We start from the raw sequence: 21,014 nt of genomic DNA, 5'->3' as shown, positions 1-21,014 counted from the left end.
TCACCATGAGTCAGATCCGACTCCACTCAATGGCAGTGAGGGTATATATATATATTTGGAAGATTATATCATCTGCAAATAGAAATAGTCTTACTTCTTCCTTACTAATTTGTATGGTTTTTATTTCCCTCTCTTGCTTTATTGCTTTGGCTTGGACTTCCAATACAATGTTGAATAGAAGTGGTGATAGAAGGAATCCTTGTCTGGTTCCCATTCACGAGGGGAGTGCTTTCAGTCTGTCTTCATTGAGAATAAGGTTGGCTGTTGGTTTTGTGTTTATTACGTTGAGGAATTTCCCTTCTATTCCTATTTTGCTGAAAGTTTTTTTTTTTTTTTAAATCAGGAATAGGTGTTGGATTTTATCAAATGTCTTTTCTGCATTGATTGATATGGTCATGTAGTTCTTTTATTTATGTGATGGATTATGTTTTTCTAATGTTGAACCATCCTGGCATACCTGGCACAAATCCTCCTTGGTCATGGTGCATTCTTCTTATTATTATTTTGATATCATGTTGGATCCTATTGGCTAGAATTTTGGTGAAGATTTTTGCGTCTATGTTCATGAGGGATATCAGTCTGTAATTGTCCTTTTTAGTGGTATCTTTGCCGGTTTTGGTACCAGGATTATGCTTGCTTCATAAAATGAATTTGGGAGAATTCCATCCTTTTCTGTGTTCTGGAATAGTTTGAGTAGGACTGTTACCACCTCTTCTCTGAATGTTTGGCAGAATTCTCTAATGAAGCCCTCTGGCCAACCCTTTTATTTGTTGGTACGTTTGTTTGTTTGTTTTTCAATGACCTGTTCAATTTCTTCTTTTGTTATGTGTTTGTTCAAAATTTCTACCCCAGTCTGTGTTAGTATAGATAAATAGTGCATGTCTAGAAATCAATGAACATGTTTTTAACTTCAAGTGTCATGGTCATAGAGTAGCCTTGTTTGATGTTGACATTCTGTGGAATTATTTCAAAAGAGTATCAAGGCCTGGCTGGTAGTACCAGGCCACTTTCTCGATGCCAGGTGTTGCTTTTCTCTAAAAACACACACATTCCTAACTTTGTCCAAACAGTTCCTGCCACTAGTATGTTCTCTATCTCTCCTATCCAAACCCGGGCGGGTAGGATGCCCGCCCTCGCGTATAAGGCTCCATGCTTTAGCCTTTGGCTTAAGTTGAAAACACAAGACCTCAAAGCACCGTTAGCCCCATGCCCTCCTGCCCATCACTTCCCCAGACCGGTCCCTAGGCGGACACACTGCAGGTTTGGGAAAGCATCAGTTAAAAGCCAGGAGCTCCAACTGCTTTGCAAAGAGAAGCTCAGATTCCACGGAGCTTGGGAGGTACTCCACACCCACGGCAAAGCTGACAGACTGGAAAAGCCCTAGTTTACGTAACAGCTAAAGGAATCACGTTCCGCTAAATCGTCTCTACCTCTAAACTACCTCTATAGACCATCCAATCGCAAAGCTGAAACAGGTTTCACTACCAATAAGAAGTCAGTAAAGGCGGGAGCCGAAGCTTTGATTGGCACCTGGTCTCCGGCAAACGTCTGGCAATGCCACGTCAGAAGAGGCTTCAACTTTAGTGACCTAGCGCTAGCGGCCATATTTACTTCTGGCAGGTCAGCTGACTTGGACTAGATGTGGACCTTCACTTGGGTGCTATCCCATTTCGAGGGGAGGGGCCAGGATTCTACTCCGTTTGGCGAACAGATAAGGCCCCTCCCCTCACATTCTTCCCAACTCTCCGAGCGCGTCCCCGCCTTCCAATAAGGGGCGGTTCCTCTCCCAGAGGCGCGCTGCCGGAACTACAAGCTTACTCTAAAGCTGTGAGCTCGTTTGGCGCGAAGTTGGCTTAGTTGAGCTACCTGTGGCCTGCCTGGTTTCCCGGTCCCTGTCTTGTTTCTCCTCAGAGTCTTCATTCCATTATCTCAGTATAGGGTCTCGTGTACCCCTTCGTCCGGAAGACGCAATGGCTCCCAGAAAACGCCCAGAAACCCAGAAGACCTCTGAAGTTATGTGCGGAAAGGGCGCGAGGAGCAGAAGTCCTCAGGAGCAGGAGGCCGAGAAGCACTTTGCGAAGGCCCCCGGTACTGTCTGTGCCTGCTGTCTTAATATTTCCACCGTTCGGGGTTCTGACACAGGAGAATGGGTGGAGGACGGGATGCGCCTGGGTTCCTGAGGCTGTCCCAAGTGTGGACCCTCGGGCTGTGCATTTTGCCAGCAGGCCCTTTGACACTTGCCAGCTTGAGACAGGAGGGCATGGGTTAACTCCCTTCAAATAAAAGAAAAAGATAGATAAATAAGCTCCATTATAAGACTAGAACTTCTCAGCTGCCTTGTTTATGCTGAGAACTGCTTAAAATAATCCCGCCTTGCCTGGTAGTGTGTGCTGTATTTTGGTAGTCACGACTTAATACACTGTCCTTGGTTTAGGTTGTGAGCCCTTAATTCTCTGAGGTTTTTTGGGGTTTGAACATGGGGTTGTAAACAAGGGGGGATTGTCTCAGAGACTGAAGTAGGGGATTCTCATGCAATTTTGTAAAAAATTGTTTTGGTCCATGAAAAAAAATAAATTGGTTTTCAAGAGACTGGGTCTCAAATGCAGTTTGGTGATTCAGAGCTGCTTTATTCCTATTCTAAGTGGCTTTCCCTCCCCGGGACGAGCCTGGTTTCCCTAGAGTTAGTCCAGAGCTTTTGGATCCTGTTGGTTTCCAGGAGGAGGAGGAGGAGAAAGCAGGCTAGAATCCCTACTCACTACTTATTTCTTGGGCTGGGTGAGGCTAAGCAGATCATGGAAATGGCATAGATTGGCTATGCTGAATGAAACAAGGCTTTCTTTCTAGATTCCAGCAGCAAGATCTTTCCAGAGTGAGATCAGAGAGGAAAATATGTGTCTGCTCTGTTTTGACAGGTTCTGGCAGGAAGTGTGACTCGGCCTGTCTTTGGGCAGGATTGGCTAACCTGCAGGTCCCGCCACCGTGCAGCAGCATTGTCAGGGTCCTCCACCAGCGTCAGCTGGGCCAAGCTACCTGCCCGACACTGCAGCAGGTGAGGTATTTCCTGGCTGAAGTGCTCCAGGGTTTGCATGGTGCATTTTTGCTCCAGAATGAGATGATGGGTTGGTTTGGCAGGTTGTCAGAGTGGTTGGATCACCCCAACCCTGGTGACTGGCCTACTGGGCACTCAGCCAGCTAGAAGTCTTAGGGTGTAAAGGTCCCAGTTGAAATGAACTCTGCCCCCTTGCTTTCCAAGAACAGTTCCCACACGTTGCAAATACTGGTTGGGAGGACGTTGGTGTTTTCAGGCATAGGGCCAAACAAGTGGTTTTCTTTGGTGGGAAGACTTAGGGATTGGCAGTGTACTCAGGACTAGGGTGTTAATTCAGCTTCTTTCTTTCTCTCTGTGTTAGAGTCTCCAGCAGTCCTTTTTGCATTCTCTGGCTTCTTACCGGATACTCCAGAAGGCCGCCCCCTTTGACAGGAGGGCCACAGCCTTGGCGTGGCACCCAACTCACCCCAGCACCCTGGCTGTGGGTTCCAAAGGGGGAGATATCTTGCTCTGGAACTTTAACACATTGGACACACCCACCTTCATTAAAGGGGTGAGCAATTCCCTATGCCAGATGGTAGTGGTAAGGAACTGTTTGTTGAAGGAATGAAAAGTCATCCAGTTACGAGGAGATGACTGGGATCAAAATGTGGGTCTTTTCAAACATGTAAATGGTGATGATGATACTCTTTATTGAATGCCTGCCCTTAAGGTATAAGAAGGTAATAATTACGGTATAAGAAGGTATAACACTCTGAAGTTAAGTTACCACTTGGAATAGAATCAAAGCCACTTCTTACCTCTTTGACCTCATCTTCTACTACTGTCTGGGGTCCCCCTATGCTTTCAAGCATATGCACTATTTCTATTCCTAAAACTGGGCCTTTGCACTTACTGTTCCTTTTGTCTGGAATGTTCTTTCCCATATCTTATGACCAGCTCCCTTTTACTATTCAGGTCTTGACTTGGTGGAACCTCTTCAAAGAGGCTTCCACTGACCGCCCTGTCTACAGTATCCTCTCCCCGCCCCCGAGTCACTTCCTGTCTTATTACCCTGCTTTTTGTTCTCCCCTCCTCTCACAGCGTTTTTCAGTATTTGAAGAGATTTACTTATTTGTTGATTCCTGTGCCTTTGGCCATGGGAAAGTAAGCTCTGTGATGGCAGCGACCTTGTCTTTCTGGTTCAACATTAGCCTCAGTGCCCAGAACAACGTTGGACCTAGAGTAGCTATATTTGTTGAGGGAATGAGGGGCTTGAAGTGTAACTGGGCGGAGGGGCTATACATATGAAAGATAACTAACAGTACAGATGCTAAATGCTACAGAATCTAAGAGAAAGAAGAACCCCTTGTGAATCAGTTGATGGAGAGGGCCTCATGGAGGAGGGAGGTGTGAGGAAGAGTAGTGTTTAGGTACATGAGGAGAAAAGTGGGGGGGGGCAGAGTTTGGCATAGCGCTTTTTAGATATAGAATATCTCAGATATTCTAGCATTGATGATCAGTTGCTGAAGGTTGAGTGTGTTGGCCTCTTTACCAGAAAAGACCTTTCGCTTGCCTAGCTGGTAGTTAACATTGGAGAGCTGTCATGTGAAAAGTGACACTCTGGATTTAGAGCAGGGGTCACAAACATATCTAAAGAAGCCAAACAGATCAGTGAAATGAATGATGTGGGATCAGTGTTAGTGAAACACTAGAGATGGTTGCCATGCGAAAATGTAGGTCCCAAAGTATATTAGTGGTTTCCAGGGATGGGAGGGAGTGGAGAAGGAGGAAGAATTATTTAGGAAGTATTGAGTTTCTTTTTGTGGTGATGGAAAATTTTACAACAGATGTTGGTGATGGTTGCATAACATGATTAATGTAATTCAAAAACCCATTGCCATCAAGTTAATTCCAACTCACAGTGACCCTATAGGACAGATTAGAACTTCTCATAGGATTTCCAAGGCTATACTCTTTATAGAAGCAAACTGCCACATTTTTCTCCTGTGTGGAAGCTGGTTCATTTGGACCCCTGACCTTTCTGTTAGTAGTCAGTCACTTAACCGCTGTGTCACCATGGCTCTTTGTTAATGTCGTTGTTGTTGTTGCTATCAGAGGCCATTGAGTGGATTCTGACTCACAGCAACCCTGTGTGCGACAATGAAACACTGCCCTGTCTGCACCAGCCTCACAGTCCTTGCTGTGCTTGAGCCCATCATTGCGGCCACTGTCGGTCCATCTCATTGAGGGTCTTCCCCTTTTTCTCTGACCCTTCACTTTATCAAGCATGAGATCCTTCTCCAAGCAATGGTCCTTTTTGACCACATGACCAAAGTAGGTGAGACAACGTTGGGCCATTCTTGCTTCTGAGGAGCATTCCAGCTACACTTCTTCAGGATCGATTTGTTCGTTCTTCTGGCAGTCCAGGGTATTTTCAGTAGTCATCGCCAACACCACAATTCAAAGGAATCAATTCTTCTTCAGTCTTCCTTATTCATTGTCAGGCTTTCACCTGCTTATTAGGCTTGGGTTAGGCGTACCTTAGTACTCAAAGTGACATCTTAATGTCTCCAAATTGTACACATGAAAAATCTTGAATCGAACCCTTTGGTGAACGCCATCTCAGGCATTTCTGTGCATATATATATACCGTTATACACACCCATCCTTCTACTTACATTGTTACATAAATATTTTATTTTACACTGTTGTTTTTTTTATGTCAGATATTCTACTTTAATCATATTATGCCAGATGGTGACTATTTAAAAATATCCTATAATTTTTTTTCTTGTAATGCTGGCCTCATAAAAGGAATTGGGAAGTGTTCCCTGCTTTTCTATTTTCTGGAAGAATTTCTGTTGAATTGGTATATTTCTCCATTAAATTTTTTATAGAATTTACTAGCAAAGCTATCTGACCTGTAGTTTTCTTTGTTGGAAGATTTTTAACTACAAATTAAATCTCTTTCATACATACAGGGATACTTGATTATCTAATTGTTCTTGAATGAACTTTGGTAGATTGTGTCTTTCAAATAATTTGTTCATTTATTTAACTTGTTGAATTTATTGGCATAAACCTGTTCCTCATTATCCTTTTATTGTCTATAGGTTCTATAGCAGTGTCCTCTTTTAAATTCCTAGTATTGGTAATTTACTTCTTTTCTCTTTTTCTCCTAATCAGTTTGCTAGAGGTTTTTTTAATTTTATTGATATTTCTTTAATCTAATCGGAGGGTGAAATTATTTGAAACTGAATTTCAGTCTTTGCAAGGAACAGTCTATTGCCAGTTAATTCTTCATTTCTAGAGTATAAAGATACTAACTAAAAGCTAGATTTTTTCCCCCAAGACCTCTTTTCCTTGATAAATGTGCACCTCAGTTTTTTTTTCTTCTTATCTCCATGAGAAGAATGCTTGGGTGGCTCAAACAAATAAGTGCTCAGCTGCTAACCAAGAGGTTGGCAGTTCGAATCCACCTAGATGCCCCTTGGGAGAGAAGTTTGGCGATCTGCTTACAAAGCTCACAACCGCTGAAGATGCTGGAGCACAGTTCTATTCTGAAACACCTGGGGTGACCATGGAGTCAAGTCCAACTCATAGTAACCCCCGTTGGGTTTCCAAGGTAGTAAATCTTTACAGAAGTAGATGACCCTATCTTTGTTCTGTGGACCAGCTGGTGGGTTTGAACTGCCAACCTTCTGGTGAGCAGTCAAATGCCTTAGGCACTGTGCCGCCCCCTTGCTGTCTTGATAGTTCTCTAATGCCTTGAAAGACTTTTCAAACTTGTCTTTGAAGATATGTATTTAATCTAACTTTCTAATTGTTTTTGACAGAAAGTTGATCTAACACAAGTTAACCCACCATCTTGGAATTAGAAATCTCACATAGATTTTGTTTTTTAAAATAATTATTTTTATTGTATTAAAAATATTTACAAGTTTGCCAATTCAACAATCTTTTCATGTATGATTCAGTCGCATTGTGTTCATCATATTGTGCAGCCATTACCGCTATTCTTTTCCCAGTTTTTTCAATATTAATAGGAACTCGTTGTTGTTGTTGTTATGTGCCGTCGAGTCGGCCCCGACTCGTAGCGACCCCTCCTTGGGTTTCCGATGCAGTATCACTACGGAAGTAGGATTGCCCAACCTTCCTTCCGAGGAGTGGCCAGTGGGTTTGAACCGCCAGCCTTCTGGTTAGCAGTCAAGTGCTTTAGCCAGTATGCTACCAGAGCTCCTAATAGGAACTCAGTGCCCCCTAAGTGATGACTCTCTTTCCCTCTCCCTCACAGCCCTGGCCATCACTCATAAGGTTTGGTCTCTATACTTTGCCTATTTCATATAAGTGGAATCATATTATTTGTCCTTTTGTGACTTATTTCACTCGACATGATGTTTTCAAGGTTTATTCACGTTGTAGCATATATCCGGACTTCATTCTCTACATGATTAACATTCCATTGTATGTGGGTATTACATTTGTCTCTCCATTCATGCACTGATGGACATTTAGATTGTTTTTTACCTTTTGGCTATTGTGAATAATGCAGCAGTAAACATTGGTGCGTAGGTTTCTATTTGCATTCCTACTTTCAGTTTTTTTGTGTATCTGCTTTCAGCTTTTTTGCATATATACTTAGGATTGGGATGGCTGGGTTATATGGTACCTCTGTATTTTCCACAGTGGCTTTAACATTTTGCATTCCCACCAGCAATGGATAAGGGTTCCAATTTCTCCACATGCTCACCCACACCTTTGTTTTCTGGTATTTTTTATTTGTTTTTGTTTTTTTCATCATAGGGTGAGGTGGTGTATCTCATTGTGGTTTTGTTTGCATCTTCCTAATAACTAATAACATTGAGTGTCTTTTTATGTGTTTGTTGCCCATTTGTATATCCTGTTTTGTGAAATGTCTGTTCAAGTCCTTTGCCCATTTTTCAAGTAGGCTGTTTGTCTTCTTTTGTTCAAATAGATGTTTAAAACCATTTTGTCCAGATATTCTAGTCCTTCTTAGTGTAAGAGTTGGTCATAACCACCTAGTCTATTACCAGAAGGACATTTTTATCTGAAATGGTCTATGTATGTGTTGATGTAGAGCCAACCTTTTCCTTGCAGTCTGGATCTACCGATTAGGGTTCACTTGGTCTCACATAAATCACACCCATAATATATTCTTTATATGGTCTAGTTTCCATTACTCTAAGGTGGAAAGATAATTTAAAGATAATTGTGAAGCAGTCTGATTGAAAATTCTTTCTAAATTCTTATTTCCCATCATATTTTCTCTCACATGCTTGATTCGACAACTATATTTAGACAATTATTCTTAACAACACATTTTTATCTAGTTTTTCCAAAGCATTCAACAAATGACTCTTCTTGCACTTACTCCATTGGTTTACATGTTTAATTAAATTACGTATTACAATAAAAGGTACAACTGGCATAAAAAAAAGTTAAGAACAAACACAACTAAGTCTTGGTAAGCATAGAACTCAGATAGTGGAAGAAGATTGTCTTACTAGCGGCAAGGACTTGGCAAGACTGGGCATTGGTTAGAATGTTTTATAGAGTGGATACAAAATGCCAGTTAGTACATTCAGTTGGTTAAACAGACGTTGTGTAAGAGACCTTGTGTGGGTCTGTGAGTCTGGGATAGCAGCAGCATAAGGAATGGCAGAGAAGGGGTTCTTAGAGATGTAAAGTTCTTAAAACAGGGACTGGCCATTAATGAGCACTTAACAGGTTTTAAGTGAGGTTATCATTACTCTTTCCATCACCATTGTGTGAGATGTCAGAACAAATAGGAAGGAGCCCCAGATCAGACACCTGTTTTCCTAACCTAGTCACTGTTCCAAGTTGAAACTTCTAAAAAGAGCACTGTGCGATCAACAAACTGTGGTACAGCCATATGGTAGAATGCTTCTCAGCAGTAAAACGGAATGAGCCATTGATACATGGAACAGAGGTATTATTCTGAGTGAAAGATGCCAGTCTCAAAGTTACATACCATATAATTTCATTTATATGATATTCTATAAAAGGCAAAACTAGTGATGGGAAACCGATCTGTGGTTGCCAGGGCTTGGGGTGGAGGGAGGGTGTGACTACAAAGGGAGAGCATGAGAGAGTTTTTTGGGGTGAAGGGCTATTCTACATCCTGTTCACAGTGATAGTTACCTGAATATACGTGTTCAGCGTCATAGAACTTTTCACCAAAAAGGGCCAATTTACTGTATGTTAACTTTAAAATAAAATATTTAAAACACTGTGGAGAGCGTCCTGGACTCTAGACATATCAGCTGGCCTGGCCTCAGGTGCTGGCAGAAGCTTTTCTGTCGGAGCAGCCTCGCTCAGGTCCTGGTCCATCATCACTCACTGGCTTTTTCTTTCCTCACGTTAGATTGGAGCTGGAGGGAGCATCACAGGGCTGAAGTTTAACCCTCTCAATACCCACCAGTTTTTTACCTCCTCAATGGAGGGAACAACTAGGCTGCAAGACTTTAAAGGCAATACTCTCCGAGTTTTTACCAGCTCAGGCACCTGCAAGTGAGTAGTTTAACCAGTAGGGGAAAGGGCTTCTAGGCCCTCCATGTAGTTCTAGTGAGAGCTTTCAGATCCCATTTCCTGTACCCAAACCTGGCACAGGGAAGAAGGGAAAGGTGTTAGCCTTAGCCTTTCCACTCTTCTGTTTCTTGAACTCTCTTTGGCTGCTCTTACTTTGGTCCACGTGGGTTACTGCTTTGGGGAGTCTCCTCTCCTCACCCCTTCTGTAAGTCACAGCTATATTGGATTAGACTTTGATTCTAACTAGACAAGTCAACGTGGCACTGGCCTAGAAAGCCACTTAGAGACTGGAGCAAGAATTAAGAATTTAAGGTTTCCTTCCCTATATTCAGCTGGGTGTGATGACCTGACCAGTTCCTTGGGGGATGCTTAAATGGATAGAATCATCTCCATAAACTACTTTGGACTCAGCAAGAGTGACAAATGCTCGTCACCGGTTTTCTAGCCAGAGACCTAATTCTAAAAGCTCCTGTGTGAGAGTGTGGGGTCTGACTAGTGTTGGCTGTTATCCTAGGCTGCCCCGCGGGGTAAGGAATATGCACTGGTGGGCTAGGTGGCTGATGGACACCTGGTTACTCATCCGCTGGACACCCTCCCTCTCATTCATAGAGGACAACAAGAGAGAGTGCAGCAGCATGGATTTGGGAGAAAATGTGAATGAGTGCTGCTGGCTGTCAGTACCCCCCTACCCCATCCCCCACCCTCAAGTAGTTCAAGGTACAAAAAAACAAGCTCAAGTTTATGGGTTATGTGTACATTTTCCCCTAAATGCTCAGAAGGGGGCAGAAGTTCCTTTGTAGCTGGGTCTGAGGAAGAGAGCTAAGCAGTCCCAGTTTGGTCAGGATTGTCGTTTCCTTTCACTGAAAGGCTGGAGAGTGAAGGGAGAGATCAGGTAACTGAACCTCCTTCAGAACCTGGGGCTGTGGAGGGTGGAGCTAGCTGAGAGACCTGCCTTATGGTTCTGAGGTTTGGCTGCTTCAGGCACTTTTACTAGCTGATCGCAGGCCCAGCAGGTACTAAACAAACTTCTGGGCTCCATCACCCCGAAACCCTTTGTCTAGATGACAGACAGATCTGTATGTCCTTCACTGGGAATCCATGGCAAGACAATTATTTATTTATTCAACAAATCTTTATTGAATGCCTGCAGTGTGTTAGACACTGGAGTTGCAACAGTGAATAAGTGGCCCTCGTCCTGGTCCCCAAGAACCTTACAGCACAATCTCCCCTCCAGCTTCTGGTTCTGCAGCCTGGACGTGTCTGCTGGAAGCCGCGTGGTGGTCACAGGAGACAACGCGGGGCAGGTGATTCTGCTGAACATGGACGGCAAGGAGGTGCATTCTCTGGCTCAGGCCCTCCCTTACCCGCACCTTTGGGGTCTGTGCGCCCACCTGAACCAGGCTCTCCTCTGCAGCTTTGGAATCTCAGACTGCACAAGAAGAAAGTGACCCATGTGGCCCTGAACCCATGCTGTGATTGGCTCCTGGCCACAGCCTCTGTAGATCAAACAGTGAAAATCTGGGACCTGCGCCAGGTTAGAGGGAAATCGAGCTTCCTCTCCTCGCTGCCTCACCAGCATCCTGTCAACGCAGGTGTGACACACCAGACCTCCTCTTCCCTGCAGACCCTGCCCATCCATCTGCTCCCAGAGTTTTCCCTCCAGGTTTCAAAGCTGCTGAGTTAGACCTTTCCCCTGGCAGCATCGGCCAAACCCATGTCTTGGCACCTTTCTGGCTCTGGCTGCCCCCATCAGCTGCTGTGCTTCTAGAGTATTTCTGTCCACAGCTCAGGTCCATCCTTTCCCTTCCACGTTGTCCAGAGAGGGCAGGCTGGAAGTTACCCTGCCAGAGAAGGCCCGTGAAGGCCAGGACTACAGGGGGCGCATGGTTCTCTCACCCCAGGGGCTTTTTGTTTTACCAGCTTGTTTCAGTTCTGATGGAGCCCGGCTCCTGACTACAGACCAGAACAGCGAGATTCGGGTTTACTCTGCCTCCCAGTGGGACTGCCCCCTGGGCTTGATCCCACACCCCCACCGCCATTTCCAGCACCTCACACCCATCAAGGTGAGTGATGGAGGCAAGAGAGCTGTGATCGTGAGGTTGGCTCTCAGGGGCAGGAGTGGGGTGGGGAGCCAATATCCTAGAGTCCCAGCTACCTTCCTGTCCTGACACAAAGCCATCTCATCTTCTGGCTCTCTGCTCCTTTTCTCCCATTTTGCTGGGTTTTCTTTGTCTCATAAGCTATTTTTCTGAGTTGTTTTTCAGCCCAGCCCTGATCTCACTATAGACATTTTCTAAGATCCTGATCCTCTGTTCTTTCCTCTCATGCTTTTAGTTACCTATATATACAGTTGACTCCACAAACTACCTTTAACCTCCTTAGTTTGTCTTGTAGGTTGAGGTGGCTTCTAATAATAGAAATAAGTTCTGTACTTTCCCATGTCTTCCTAGTTTTCTTGTATTGCTTCATGACTTCTCTGTCAAGCCCCCATGCAGTCTGAATTGTCAGTTCCTCTGCTGTAGTAGCTTCTATTATTTTCTAAACCCTGTACTTTGGTCAGTATGGCATAATGGTGAGGGCATCACCTTCAAGCAGTCAGACACTCCTGGGTTTTTGAATCCTTGTGCAAGTTACGTAACCTCTGGATCTCAGTTTCCCTGTCTATGAAAAGGGAATAATAGTGTCTGATGGAGTTGTGAGGGTGGATCAGTGTACTTAAAGCACTCAGCACCATGCCTGGCACTTGGTAAGAACTCAGTGAATGGAAGTGATTCGGTATTAGAATGACACCATGTACCTCAAATCAAATCCAAGCTCTTAATAATACCAATCAAGGATTCTTCACATTTGGTGTTCCCATTGATCCGTATGTCCTCATCTCCCATGACATCCCATTTGCTCTTGGTATCCAGCCCGGCCAACTTACAGCTTCCCATGTGTGGATTTGTTTGTGACTTATTCCCAACCCCTAGCATGTATCACTCTTCCTTCCTGCTCACATCTTTCCTCTTTCAAAACTTCGAGATGCTTTCTTAGGAAAATCCCATCCAGTTTTCTGTCATGCCGGTAAGTGCCAGATTTGTTCATATGGGACCGTCTGGGAACATAGATTTCTTCCCCTTTTACAGCCACTAGCTCTTTTATTCTCCATTCTTCATTCTTCACATCGATGGAGGGAGGGATAGTGGTGGGGTTATTCTAGAACTAGGTCCTATTTGACTTTATGACCAGATACTATTTTGCTTTGTCATAGGCTTACCATTTTGGTTCATGTCTGGGTCAGGCTGACATTAAAGATTCAGCTTATCAGTTGGTATGAGTTCAGGAAATGCAAGAGAGGTGGCCGGATGGTGTCTTGAGAGCCTTCCAGGGAAGTCAGCAATGGCAGAAGCACATGCGGCTGAAAACCCTCTTGTAGTTTCATGTGGGTCTCGTCTTCATTATTCAATTGCTGGCTGGTCTGCAGTAAAGAATACTTTTGATGTTCCTCTTGGTAATGTTCTGCATTCACTCTTGTGACCAGCCTCTCCATCTCCTAGGCAACCTGGCATCCTTGGTACAACCTCATTGTTGTGGGCCGGTACCCAGATCCTAATTTCAAAAGCAGTACTCCCCATGAATTAAGGACGATTGATGTGTTTGATGGAAGCTCAGGGAAGATGATGTGTCAGCTCTATGACCCAGAGTATTCCGGTATCGTTTCGGTGAGGCTTGGGCCCTCAAATAATGATGGGAGGAAGCAGGACTCAGCCTACCTTCATGATGAAAAATGACCAGAAACTAGCCCTGGCTGCCCTTCACTGGTTCTGCCAACACCTTCACCCCCTCCTCTTATTTTTGCAGCTCAATGAGTTCAATCCCACGGGAGACACGCTGGCCTCTGTGATGGGTGAGTGGGAGCAGAACATATCCCCTCAGACTGGCCAGGCTTGACCCTACTCCCTATGGGTCAGTGCAGGCTAACCTCATCTTATTCCTGTCACATTTACCCTTGTTGCCAGTAAACCAACTCGGAGACACTGGCCTCTGGCCTAGACATTCTGTATCTCTTGCTTTGTCTTGCTTATGGCAATGCCTGACTGCTGTGTAGTTTCCTGATATTTCTTACAAAGTCCTAGGTTCCCTGGATCAGAGGTTGATAGCAGAAGGTACAAGTCAGACTGGTTTCTCTCCTCCTAGGTTATCACATTCTCATTTGGAGCCAGGAAGAAGCTGGGATGTAGAAGCAAGAGACATTAACAAAGGTGTGTGCCAAGCAAGGGCTTGGAGCCCCAGATGGGAACAAGTCCTGTGAGAAGAGGCGGCTCCCTGCAGAAGGGCTAGAAGTACACAAGTCTTAAGGTTGGAGCCAGGATATTGTGGCATGGGGCACTGTGGGACTGGACATGGGCACATAACTCCTCTGGAAACTCCTCTTGAGTTGGTGACCTAGCTGTACCAAGGGTCCCTGCTGTATCATCTTAGAGCCAAGCTTATCCTGGAGCCAAGGTACTTTTCTTCTCTCTGATGTGCAGAGATAGGGTGATCGGGTAGTGTTTTTTTGTTTGTTCTCACTATTGACATGGCCAATAAAACCACATCCAGTTGAGAGCCTCTGAGTGGATCTTTTGGTACTGACCTGGTCAGAGGGCTCCTTGGGTCCCAGAAATGAAGAAAAGGCATAGAAAGAAACAGCGCTAAGTGTCTGCAACTTTCATTCTCTGGAAGCTATTTCACCCTATTCAGGATCATAGTCTAGAGCTATTAGGCTTACCACTTGCATTTACGTCAGGACCCTGGAGAACCCAGCTCAGCTTAGAGGGACGGTAGCTTCAGGAACCTGTATGCCAGTTCCCCTTGTCCAACCCCCACTAGATACACCCTTCAGACTTGCTCAAGCTGAAGATGTGATAAAGATGCTTAACTGTAATGATGGCTTCAGGTGGACAAAGGAAAACTTGACTGGCTAGTTGTTGGGTGATCCTGTTCCCCAGTGGCTATGTTTATTCCCCCAGTGTTATATGTCATTTTTCCCACTAAAATATGCACTGAGAAGTGAGACTGTGCCCTCTAAACCATTTGCCAGACTCCAGGTTGGCAGAGAAAGTGCAGGGCTTGATTGGGCAGGGCAAATCAAGTACCTATTCCTTCAGTTTTCTTTTGTCCCAGGTCCTGGGTGGAGCCTGAATACTTGTCTGTATCCAGGCGCTTAGGGAGTATGGAGGAGGCAGATCCTGTTTGGAGAAAGCCAGTGTCCCACACAGTACTTGGTAAACATCAGGCACATGAATGCTGAGTGACAGGTGCCAGGGACCCAGCCAAGCCCCACTTGTTCATCTAGGCTGAGGGTCATCAGAGGGAGGCCCAACCCAGAGTCTCCTGTCCATGGGCTGGGGAGCAGCAACAGTCAGAAGCAAGGGCCCAGCCCACCTCCCCTAGGAGGCAGAGGGAAGGGGGCTGAGTGGTTGTCAGGCCTGGTCCTCCCCGTCTGCGACGTGGCGGTAGCCAGGGGGCTGGGCCTGCATCCGGAAGAGGACGGTGAGGAGCAGTGCTATGAGGAGGAAGAGGATGGAGCCACACACAGCCAAGGCCACGATCACCTCTGGGCATTGGGGAGGGAGGGAGAAAGGTGATGTCAGCATTCATTCAACAGACAGGAGTGCCCACTATATGCCAGGTACATTTCTGACAATAGAGACATGAAGTTGATGAAGACAAAGTCTCTGCCTCGTGGAATTCACGTCCTAAGAGACCAGCAAGTGATAGGAGTGATCCGTTAGTGATGAATGCTATTCAAAACAAAACAAAAAAAGCAAGGCAGCTCAGTCAAGAAATGTGCCACAGAGGAGGGGGAGAAGGAAATTCAAACAGACCTGACTGAAGTCAGTGAGTGAGATGTACCATGATCTGAGGGGGGAAGAGTTCTGGGAGGCCAGGGCAGGAAGTGCAAAGGCCCTGATGTGGGACTGTGCTTGGGGTGTTCAGGATCAGTGAGAAAGGCTCACCAGAGCAGAGGAAGGGGGGGCAGGGAGATGAGGGTAGAGGGTGGGGTCAAGAGGGGTGGGAACAAACTTGGACTTTATTCCAGATGTGATGGGAAGCCACTGGAAGATTTTGAGGAGGGTGAAGACGAGCTGGCTTACGTTTTTTTAAAATTAACTCTGCTGTGCTGAGAGACTAGCAGGGACAAGACAAGTCAGAAAATACTTCAGAAGCTTTGGAAGTTCAGGGAAGAGATGATGGTAGAGTGGACTAGGGAGGCAAGAGCATGTCTTATAAAAGTGGAGCGGATAAGGCCAGAGGGTTGGATGTGGGACATGAGAAAGAGGGTATCTAAGGTAACTTCTGGGCTGTGCTATCCAGTGGGTACCTGATGTGGCATTTATATACCTGGAAGAAGACCAGATCTGGAGGGAAAGGTATTTGGTTTCAAACATAGCAACTTTGTGATGCCTTATTTGCATCCAGGCAGAGACTTGTGGTTGGTAGCTGGATACATGAGTCTGTAGCTCAGATAAGAAGTCAGGGCTGGAGATGTGAATCTGCAAGTCACAACAAAAAAGTGGAACTCAGCATGAAGGTGGAACATAAAGCCATGGGATTAGATGAGAATACCTTAGGAGTGGGCACAGAGGGGGAAAGGGTCAGGGATGAGCCCTGGGCTACCCACTGCTTAGTGGGGAGGAGAAGCCAATGAGGTAGCTGCCTGTAGGTTAGGAAGAAAACGAGGGGAAGCCAAGAAAGTGTTTAAGGGAGGGGTGACCAGTGATAAAATGCGACTGAGAGGTAAGAGGAGGTGGCTAAGGTCACTAGTCACCCTGAGACAAGAAGGGCTTCATTAGAGTGGAAGGTGACACAAGGTTGTCTAATGTGAATCTAAAAGAATAGGTGAGGAGAGAAGCCACTCTAGGCAACTCAAAGGATTTCACTCCAGAAGGGCGCAGAGGAAAGGGAACTAACTGCAGAAGGACATGAGTCAAAGGCAGTTTCCCTAAGCTACTGAGATGGGAGGGTCCAGTAGAAAGGAAAACATTGAGGTGCCTGAGGTCCTTTAGGAGGGGTGGAGAGATGGATTCAAGGTGTAAGTGGAGAGGTGCCCTTAACTAGTGGCTTATCTACTACCCCAGGAGGGGAAGCCAAGAGTGGCACACAGATACAAGTGAGCTGGCCGACCTGGTGGTGGTGGAGTGAAAGTTCTATCCTTGGTTGTATTTTCTCAGTGATGTAAGAAGTGAGGGCATCACCTGAGGGTGAAGAGCTGGGAAAAGGAGTAAAATGGTCTCAGTACCTATAACAAATACAGTAAGAAGACTGGAAGTGTGACTACTCACTCAAGATTTGTAGATGTAAATTTAAAGCTGTTCTGGGCTACAACCAGCATGGAGGCACCACCTTACCTGTGTCTGCAGGCCCGCTTGTCAGCTGACACTCCTGCTGCCAGTCCTTGGGCACAACACGCTCTGTGAGGTGAAGGAAGTCCTGCAGAGGGCAGCGGTGAGGGCAGCCAGGCAGGATCAGTGGCCAGGGGGCCTTATTACTCTCGTTCCGGAAGTACATCTCCACTGAGAAATTCCTGAAGGTTGAGAGCAGGCAGGATGGGAGATGCTCACCGTGCCCCGCACTGAGACCTGGGTCACTTGTGCGAGGGGTGATTTGCTCTCAACCACCTCCCAAGTGCCCCTCCCAAGGGGCAGACTGGTAGCTCCCTCACCCATTATCCTCCTGGTGCAGTTCAAATATGTGGCAGGAGGCGTAGGGGGCTTGCCGCCCATTGTAGACATCCAATGCCATTTGCAGAGCAATCAGGGTAGTGTCGTGCTATAAGGGAAAGGGGCTCCCCATCAGCACTGCTCCCAGGCAACCTGGAACATCAGCTCTTGTGTGACGTTAGCATGCTGGGGTGCACAGGCGCTTACCGCAGAGTAAACCAGCAGCTTAGGGAGTTGGGAGGTGGTCGCCATCAGGGTCAGGTTCTGCCGAATTTGAGCCAGGAGGACTCCTGAAGGAGAAAAGGCTTGTGTCGGTGGCTATGGCCATCACAGTCTTCTGATCTGAGCTAACCATGGTCCTCTCCTGCTCTGCAAGTCCTGGGTCCAGCCACCAACAGAGAGAACTGTGTAGGCTCCTGGGAACTACACAGGATCTCAAGCATCTCCTGCTCTCTAAGAACTTCCCAATTTACAGATGAAAGCTACATAAAGCAAGATACCCATCTATATTTCAACAGAGCTGTAGAAACCTGCCCATTTATAAATGAGCTATGAGGCCCTGCCCATGTTTGAAGAATTACTCCCAGATAGAACAAACATAAATTTAAGATTGCTTCAGGACACTCAAGATGATGGCTCTGTGCCAGGGTAACTCTGCTCAATGTGGGCTCTGGGAACTACTGAGGTCTCAGAAGGCTCTGACGGCCAGCATTCCTTGGGGTGCTCAAATCAGAAAACTGGCATGTGTGTTACCTCTGCTCTTTTCAGAGCGGCCCGCAGTGGTTCTCTGGAGGTAGGTATTTATTTAAGGAGAGGGAGGGTTTTCTGACATGGGTGAAACTTAGACTCTGGGTGGCAGAAAAGCAGTATTCAAAACTTGTATGGCCATACAGAGACAAACATGCCAAGCATTGAAAGCATTAGGATACTGGTGACAAGGGAGATGACTGAGGGACCTAATTGTGAAGGAACAAGTATTTCAGATAGAGGAATTAAAAGTGTGAGAAGCTCCCACTGGCAGACTTTTGCTGCCATTGAGTCCTGAGGAGGGGAGTGACATGCTGCTCTTGTCACTCACCCCCCTGAAGCCGGGCCTTCTCTGCCTGCTGGTAGATCCCGAAGAGGAAGCGGAAGCTGAAGTCCTTTAGCCGGCTCAGACGCTGCATGGTGTGGACTGAGGCCCAGGGCGGCAGGACCAGCTTATGTGTTTGCTGCGTACAGCAGTGGGGCGGTTAGCACCACCGGCCTAGACCAAGCCCTCCCAGGGGAGCTCCCTTCCTCAGTGGGAAGGTGCCTGTGTGTGTGAGGGGAGAGGGAGAAGAGGAGAGGTGAGGTAGACGGGCTGGAACAGCATATACAGCGCATGTTGAGGCTGCAGGGCACAGGAGAGGAAGCTCAGGCACAGAAAGTATGACTCGGCAGAATGGAGTCAAGACCATGAAGGTTCTGGGTGGAGAGGAGCAGAAATGCTGACAATTCATAAACCATTTCCCACTCTGAGGTTCTTTTTCACTCGTGAGGGAAGTTCCCTTGTTTCACAAGCAGCAGCCTGGTTAGACCTCCCCAGTGGGAATGGTAGCCAGGCACTGAGTGCTACTTGTCCTGTGACCTAGGCCAGCTGGGGTGGGAGGGCAGAGCAGTCATACTGGGGACCCTAAGCAGGCTCACCTCACAGAAGAGTGTGTCATAGACATTCCAGACGGTCTCCAGTGTCAGGTCAGTAAGCCCAGTCTCGTTGGCTACCATGTCCAGAAATTGCTGTAAGAAATGGACCAGGGGTCAGTGCTGCCCAAGGGACAGGACAGTCTGATGACCTGCACCTCAGCCCCCACTCACTGCATTCTGGATGCTCTCATTCTGATACTCTGGTGTCTGCCGGGTCTCGTTCTGCAGCTGCTCATAGCGAGGACATGGGCCCAACGGGAACTTCAGCAGCTGCAGACAAAGGGGGGAAACAGAAGCAGAGAAGGAGTGGGGGATCAGCAGGGCCATGGCCAGAGTTGTCCCCTCACCACCTCCAGGGAAGGGCTGGCCAGTCCTACCCTGTCCTCAGTGACAGGCACAGTGTGCACGGGGATAGGCTGCCATGAGATGTTTGGGTTAAAGCGCTGCATCCCATCAGGAGGGAAGAGACCCGCCAGGTTGGCCTCAGCACTCATGAGGGTACGGTCAAAGTCTGTGCTTCGCACATAAACCTGCAAGACGACAAAACCATGCGTCTCACCTCGTGGGGCAGGTGCTGGCCCCTCAGTGGAGTCACGGGGGAGGACATGGTCCTGTGGTTACCTGACAAACTGTAAACCCACTGTGCATCTGGCCCTTCCCCCTCTGGCCTTCCCAAGCCTCTACCCAGCAAAGGCCCAAACACTCAGCTGGGGGCTGTCACTAGCCTGAACTCCCATGGGAATAGCTCTAGCTCCAACACCCCTTTGTACCACCAGAGTGCTTAGTAAGGCTCTCTGGTCTGTCTGTCTGGCTTTATAAAACACTTATCTCCCTATCTGGGAGCTCTGGTAGCATAGTGCCTAAAGCACTTGACTGCTAACCAGAAGGCTGGTGGTTCAAACCCACCAGCCACTCCTCGGAAGGCAGATGGGGCAATCCTACTTCCTAGTGATACTGCCTCAGAAACCCAAGGAAGGGTTGCTATGAGTCAGATCCCACTCAAGGGCACATAACAACAACATCATCTCCCTATCTAGACCAGGGTCCTTGAGGGTGGGAACTGTCTCCAATCACTCCCCACACACCTTGTATAAACGGCTTAGAGACCAGGGAGAGGAAATAAGATAAGGAACAGTGATAGTTGCTTGTGAAAAAGCAGGAAGAAGCTGTGGGGAAGGGCAAGATCAGGGTAGGCTGGGTCTCAAGGGAACAATAATAACATCTCTATACCCTTGAGGCATCTGTGGTTGAGGGTGGTAACCAGGGGAACAGCTATTCCCATCCCTCCTGAAGAGCAGATGTGTCCAGCATACTTGCCAGTCTTTGCTGATGTACCCTGTCTATCTGGTTTATTATCTAATGCTCCTACTACAGTCTAAGGTCCACGAAGACACAGATTTTATTTGTGTGGTGCACCACTGTATACAAGGTGCTAGCATGGTGCTTGACCCTTAGTAGGTACTCCATGGATAGAAAGCCCCAAGTTATTTAAAAGAGTCAGAAACTACTTTTCCAAGCCCTTCCTAAGTCTGAGCTGGAATGCTTGATCTGATTTTCCTGTCCTAGCCAAGCAGGGGCAACTTGATCTCTAAGACTTTGTTCTAGACAGCTCTTGGAGTTCTTGTCCTGTAGTTGTAACCAAAAACTCAGGAGAGAGGCCTGAATGCCCAGCCTCATCTTGGGCTCCTGGAGAGCAGATGGTGAGGACAGCAGGGCCCATTCCCTTTGCCTCCTGAGCTCTGAGCCTTACCTCTTGCCGGTGATAAGAGGTGTTTAGAAACCCATAGTAGCGCTGCCGCAGAGCCTGGCCCAGCTCCCAGTGCTGAAGCATCCCCTCCTGTGGGCAAATCTGAGAGTTAAGAGGGTCTGAGGGCACACAATGGAATACTATGCAACGCTAAAGAATAATGTAGAATCTGCAAAACACCGCATAACGTGGATGAACTTGGAGGACCTTATGCTGAGTGAAATAAGTAAATCACAAAAGGACAAATATTGTATTAGTCCGTTATTGTAAAAGTTAAGGAAAGGTTTATCTATTGAAGGAAATTTTCTTTGTT

At 46.6% G+C, this 21,014-nt stretch overlaps 2 protein-coding genes across 2 annotated transcripts in view; one reads left to right on the top strand and one right to left on the bottom strand.

The window, feature by feature from the left end:
* The first annotated feature begins 1,970 nt into the window (after nucleotides 1-1,970).
* Nucleotides 1,971-13,824, top strand: DDB2 (damage specific DNA binding protein 2). Its single transcript, XM_007957548.1, has 10 exons — nucleotides 1,971-2,088; nucleotides 2,913-3,049; nucleotides 3,411-3,602; nucleotides 9,438-9,583; nucleotides 10,836-10,935; nucleotides 11,016-11,193; nucleotides 11,522-11,664; nucleotides 13,141-13,305; nucleotides 13,445-13,490; nucleotides 13,781-13,824. Exons 1-10 carry the CDS (start codon nucleotides 1,971-1,973, stop codon nucleotides 13,822-13,824), a joined length of 1,269 nt encoding a protein of 422 aa, XP_007955739.1.
* Nucleotides 13,825-15,048: 1,224 nt separating this feature from the next.
* ACP2 (acid phosphatase 2, lysosomal) overlaps nucleotides 15,049-21,014 on the bottom strand; it is an 8,407-nt gene continuing 2,441 nt past the window's right edge. The window contains exons 3-11 of the mRNA XM_007957540.2: nucleotides 20,705-20,791; nucleotides 19,332-19,484; nucleotides 19,126-19,224; nucleotides 18,958-19,047; nucleotides 18,368-18,500; nucleotides 17,497-17,579; nucleotides 17,292-17,398; nucleotides 16,978-17,153; nucleotides 15,049-15,182 (exon numbers count right to left, since the gene is read on the bottom strand). Of these exons, the coding sequence (XP_007955731.1) occupies nucleotides 15,049-15,182; nucleotides 16,978-17,153; nucleotides 17,292-17,398; nucleotides 17,497-17,579; nucleotides 18,368-18,500; nucleotides 18,958-19,047; nucleotides 19,126-19,224; nucleotides 19,332-19,484; nucleotides 20,705-20,791 (1,062 nt within the window). The remainder of the gene's footprint in view (nucleotides 15,183-16,977; nucleotides 17,154-17,291; nucleotides 17,399-17,496; nucleotides 17,580-18,367; nucleotides 18,501-18,957; nucleotides 19,048-19,125; nucleotides 19,225-19,331; nucleotides 19,485-20,704; nucleotides 20,792-21,014) is intronic.

This window comes from Orycteropus afer, unplaced genomic scaffold (genome assembly GCF_000298275.1).
Source record: "Orycteropus afer afer isolate SDZICR_OR568_19922 unplaced genomic scaffold, OryAfe1.0 scaffold00756, whole genome shotgun sequence".
In the NCBI taxonomy this organism is placed as follows: Eukaryota; Metazoa; Chordata; class Mammalia; order Tubulidentata; family Orycteropodidae; genus Orycteropus; species Orycteropus afer.
The sequence above is the reverse complement of the archived record's forward strand: the minus strand, read 5'-3'. Positions and strand labels throughout refer to the sequence as shown.

Bases quoted from the DNA above. Each gene is read 5' to 3' on its own strand.
- DDB2 (XM_007957548.1), top strand. From the start codon at position 1,971: ATGGCTCCCAGAAAACGCCCAGAAACCCAGAAGACCTCTGAAGTTATG. The intron at 2,089-2,912 runs GTACTGTCTGTG...CTGTTTTGACAG, and splicing joins GCACTTTGCGAAGGCCCCCG to GTTCTGGCAGGAAGTGTGAC. The intron at 11,194-11,521 runs GTGTGACACACC...TTGTTTTACCAG, and splicing joins CCAGCATCCTGTCAACGCAG to CTTGTTTCAGTTCTGATGGA.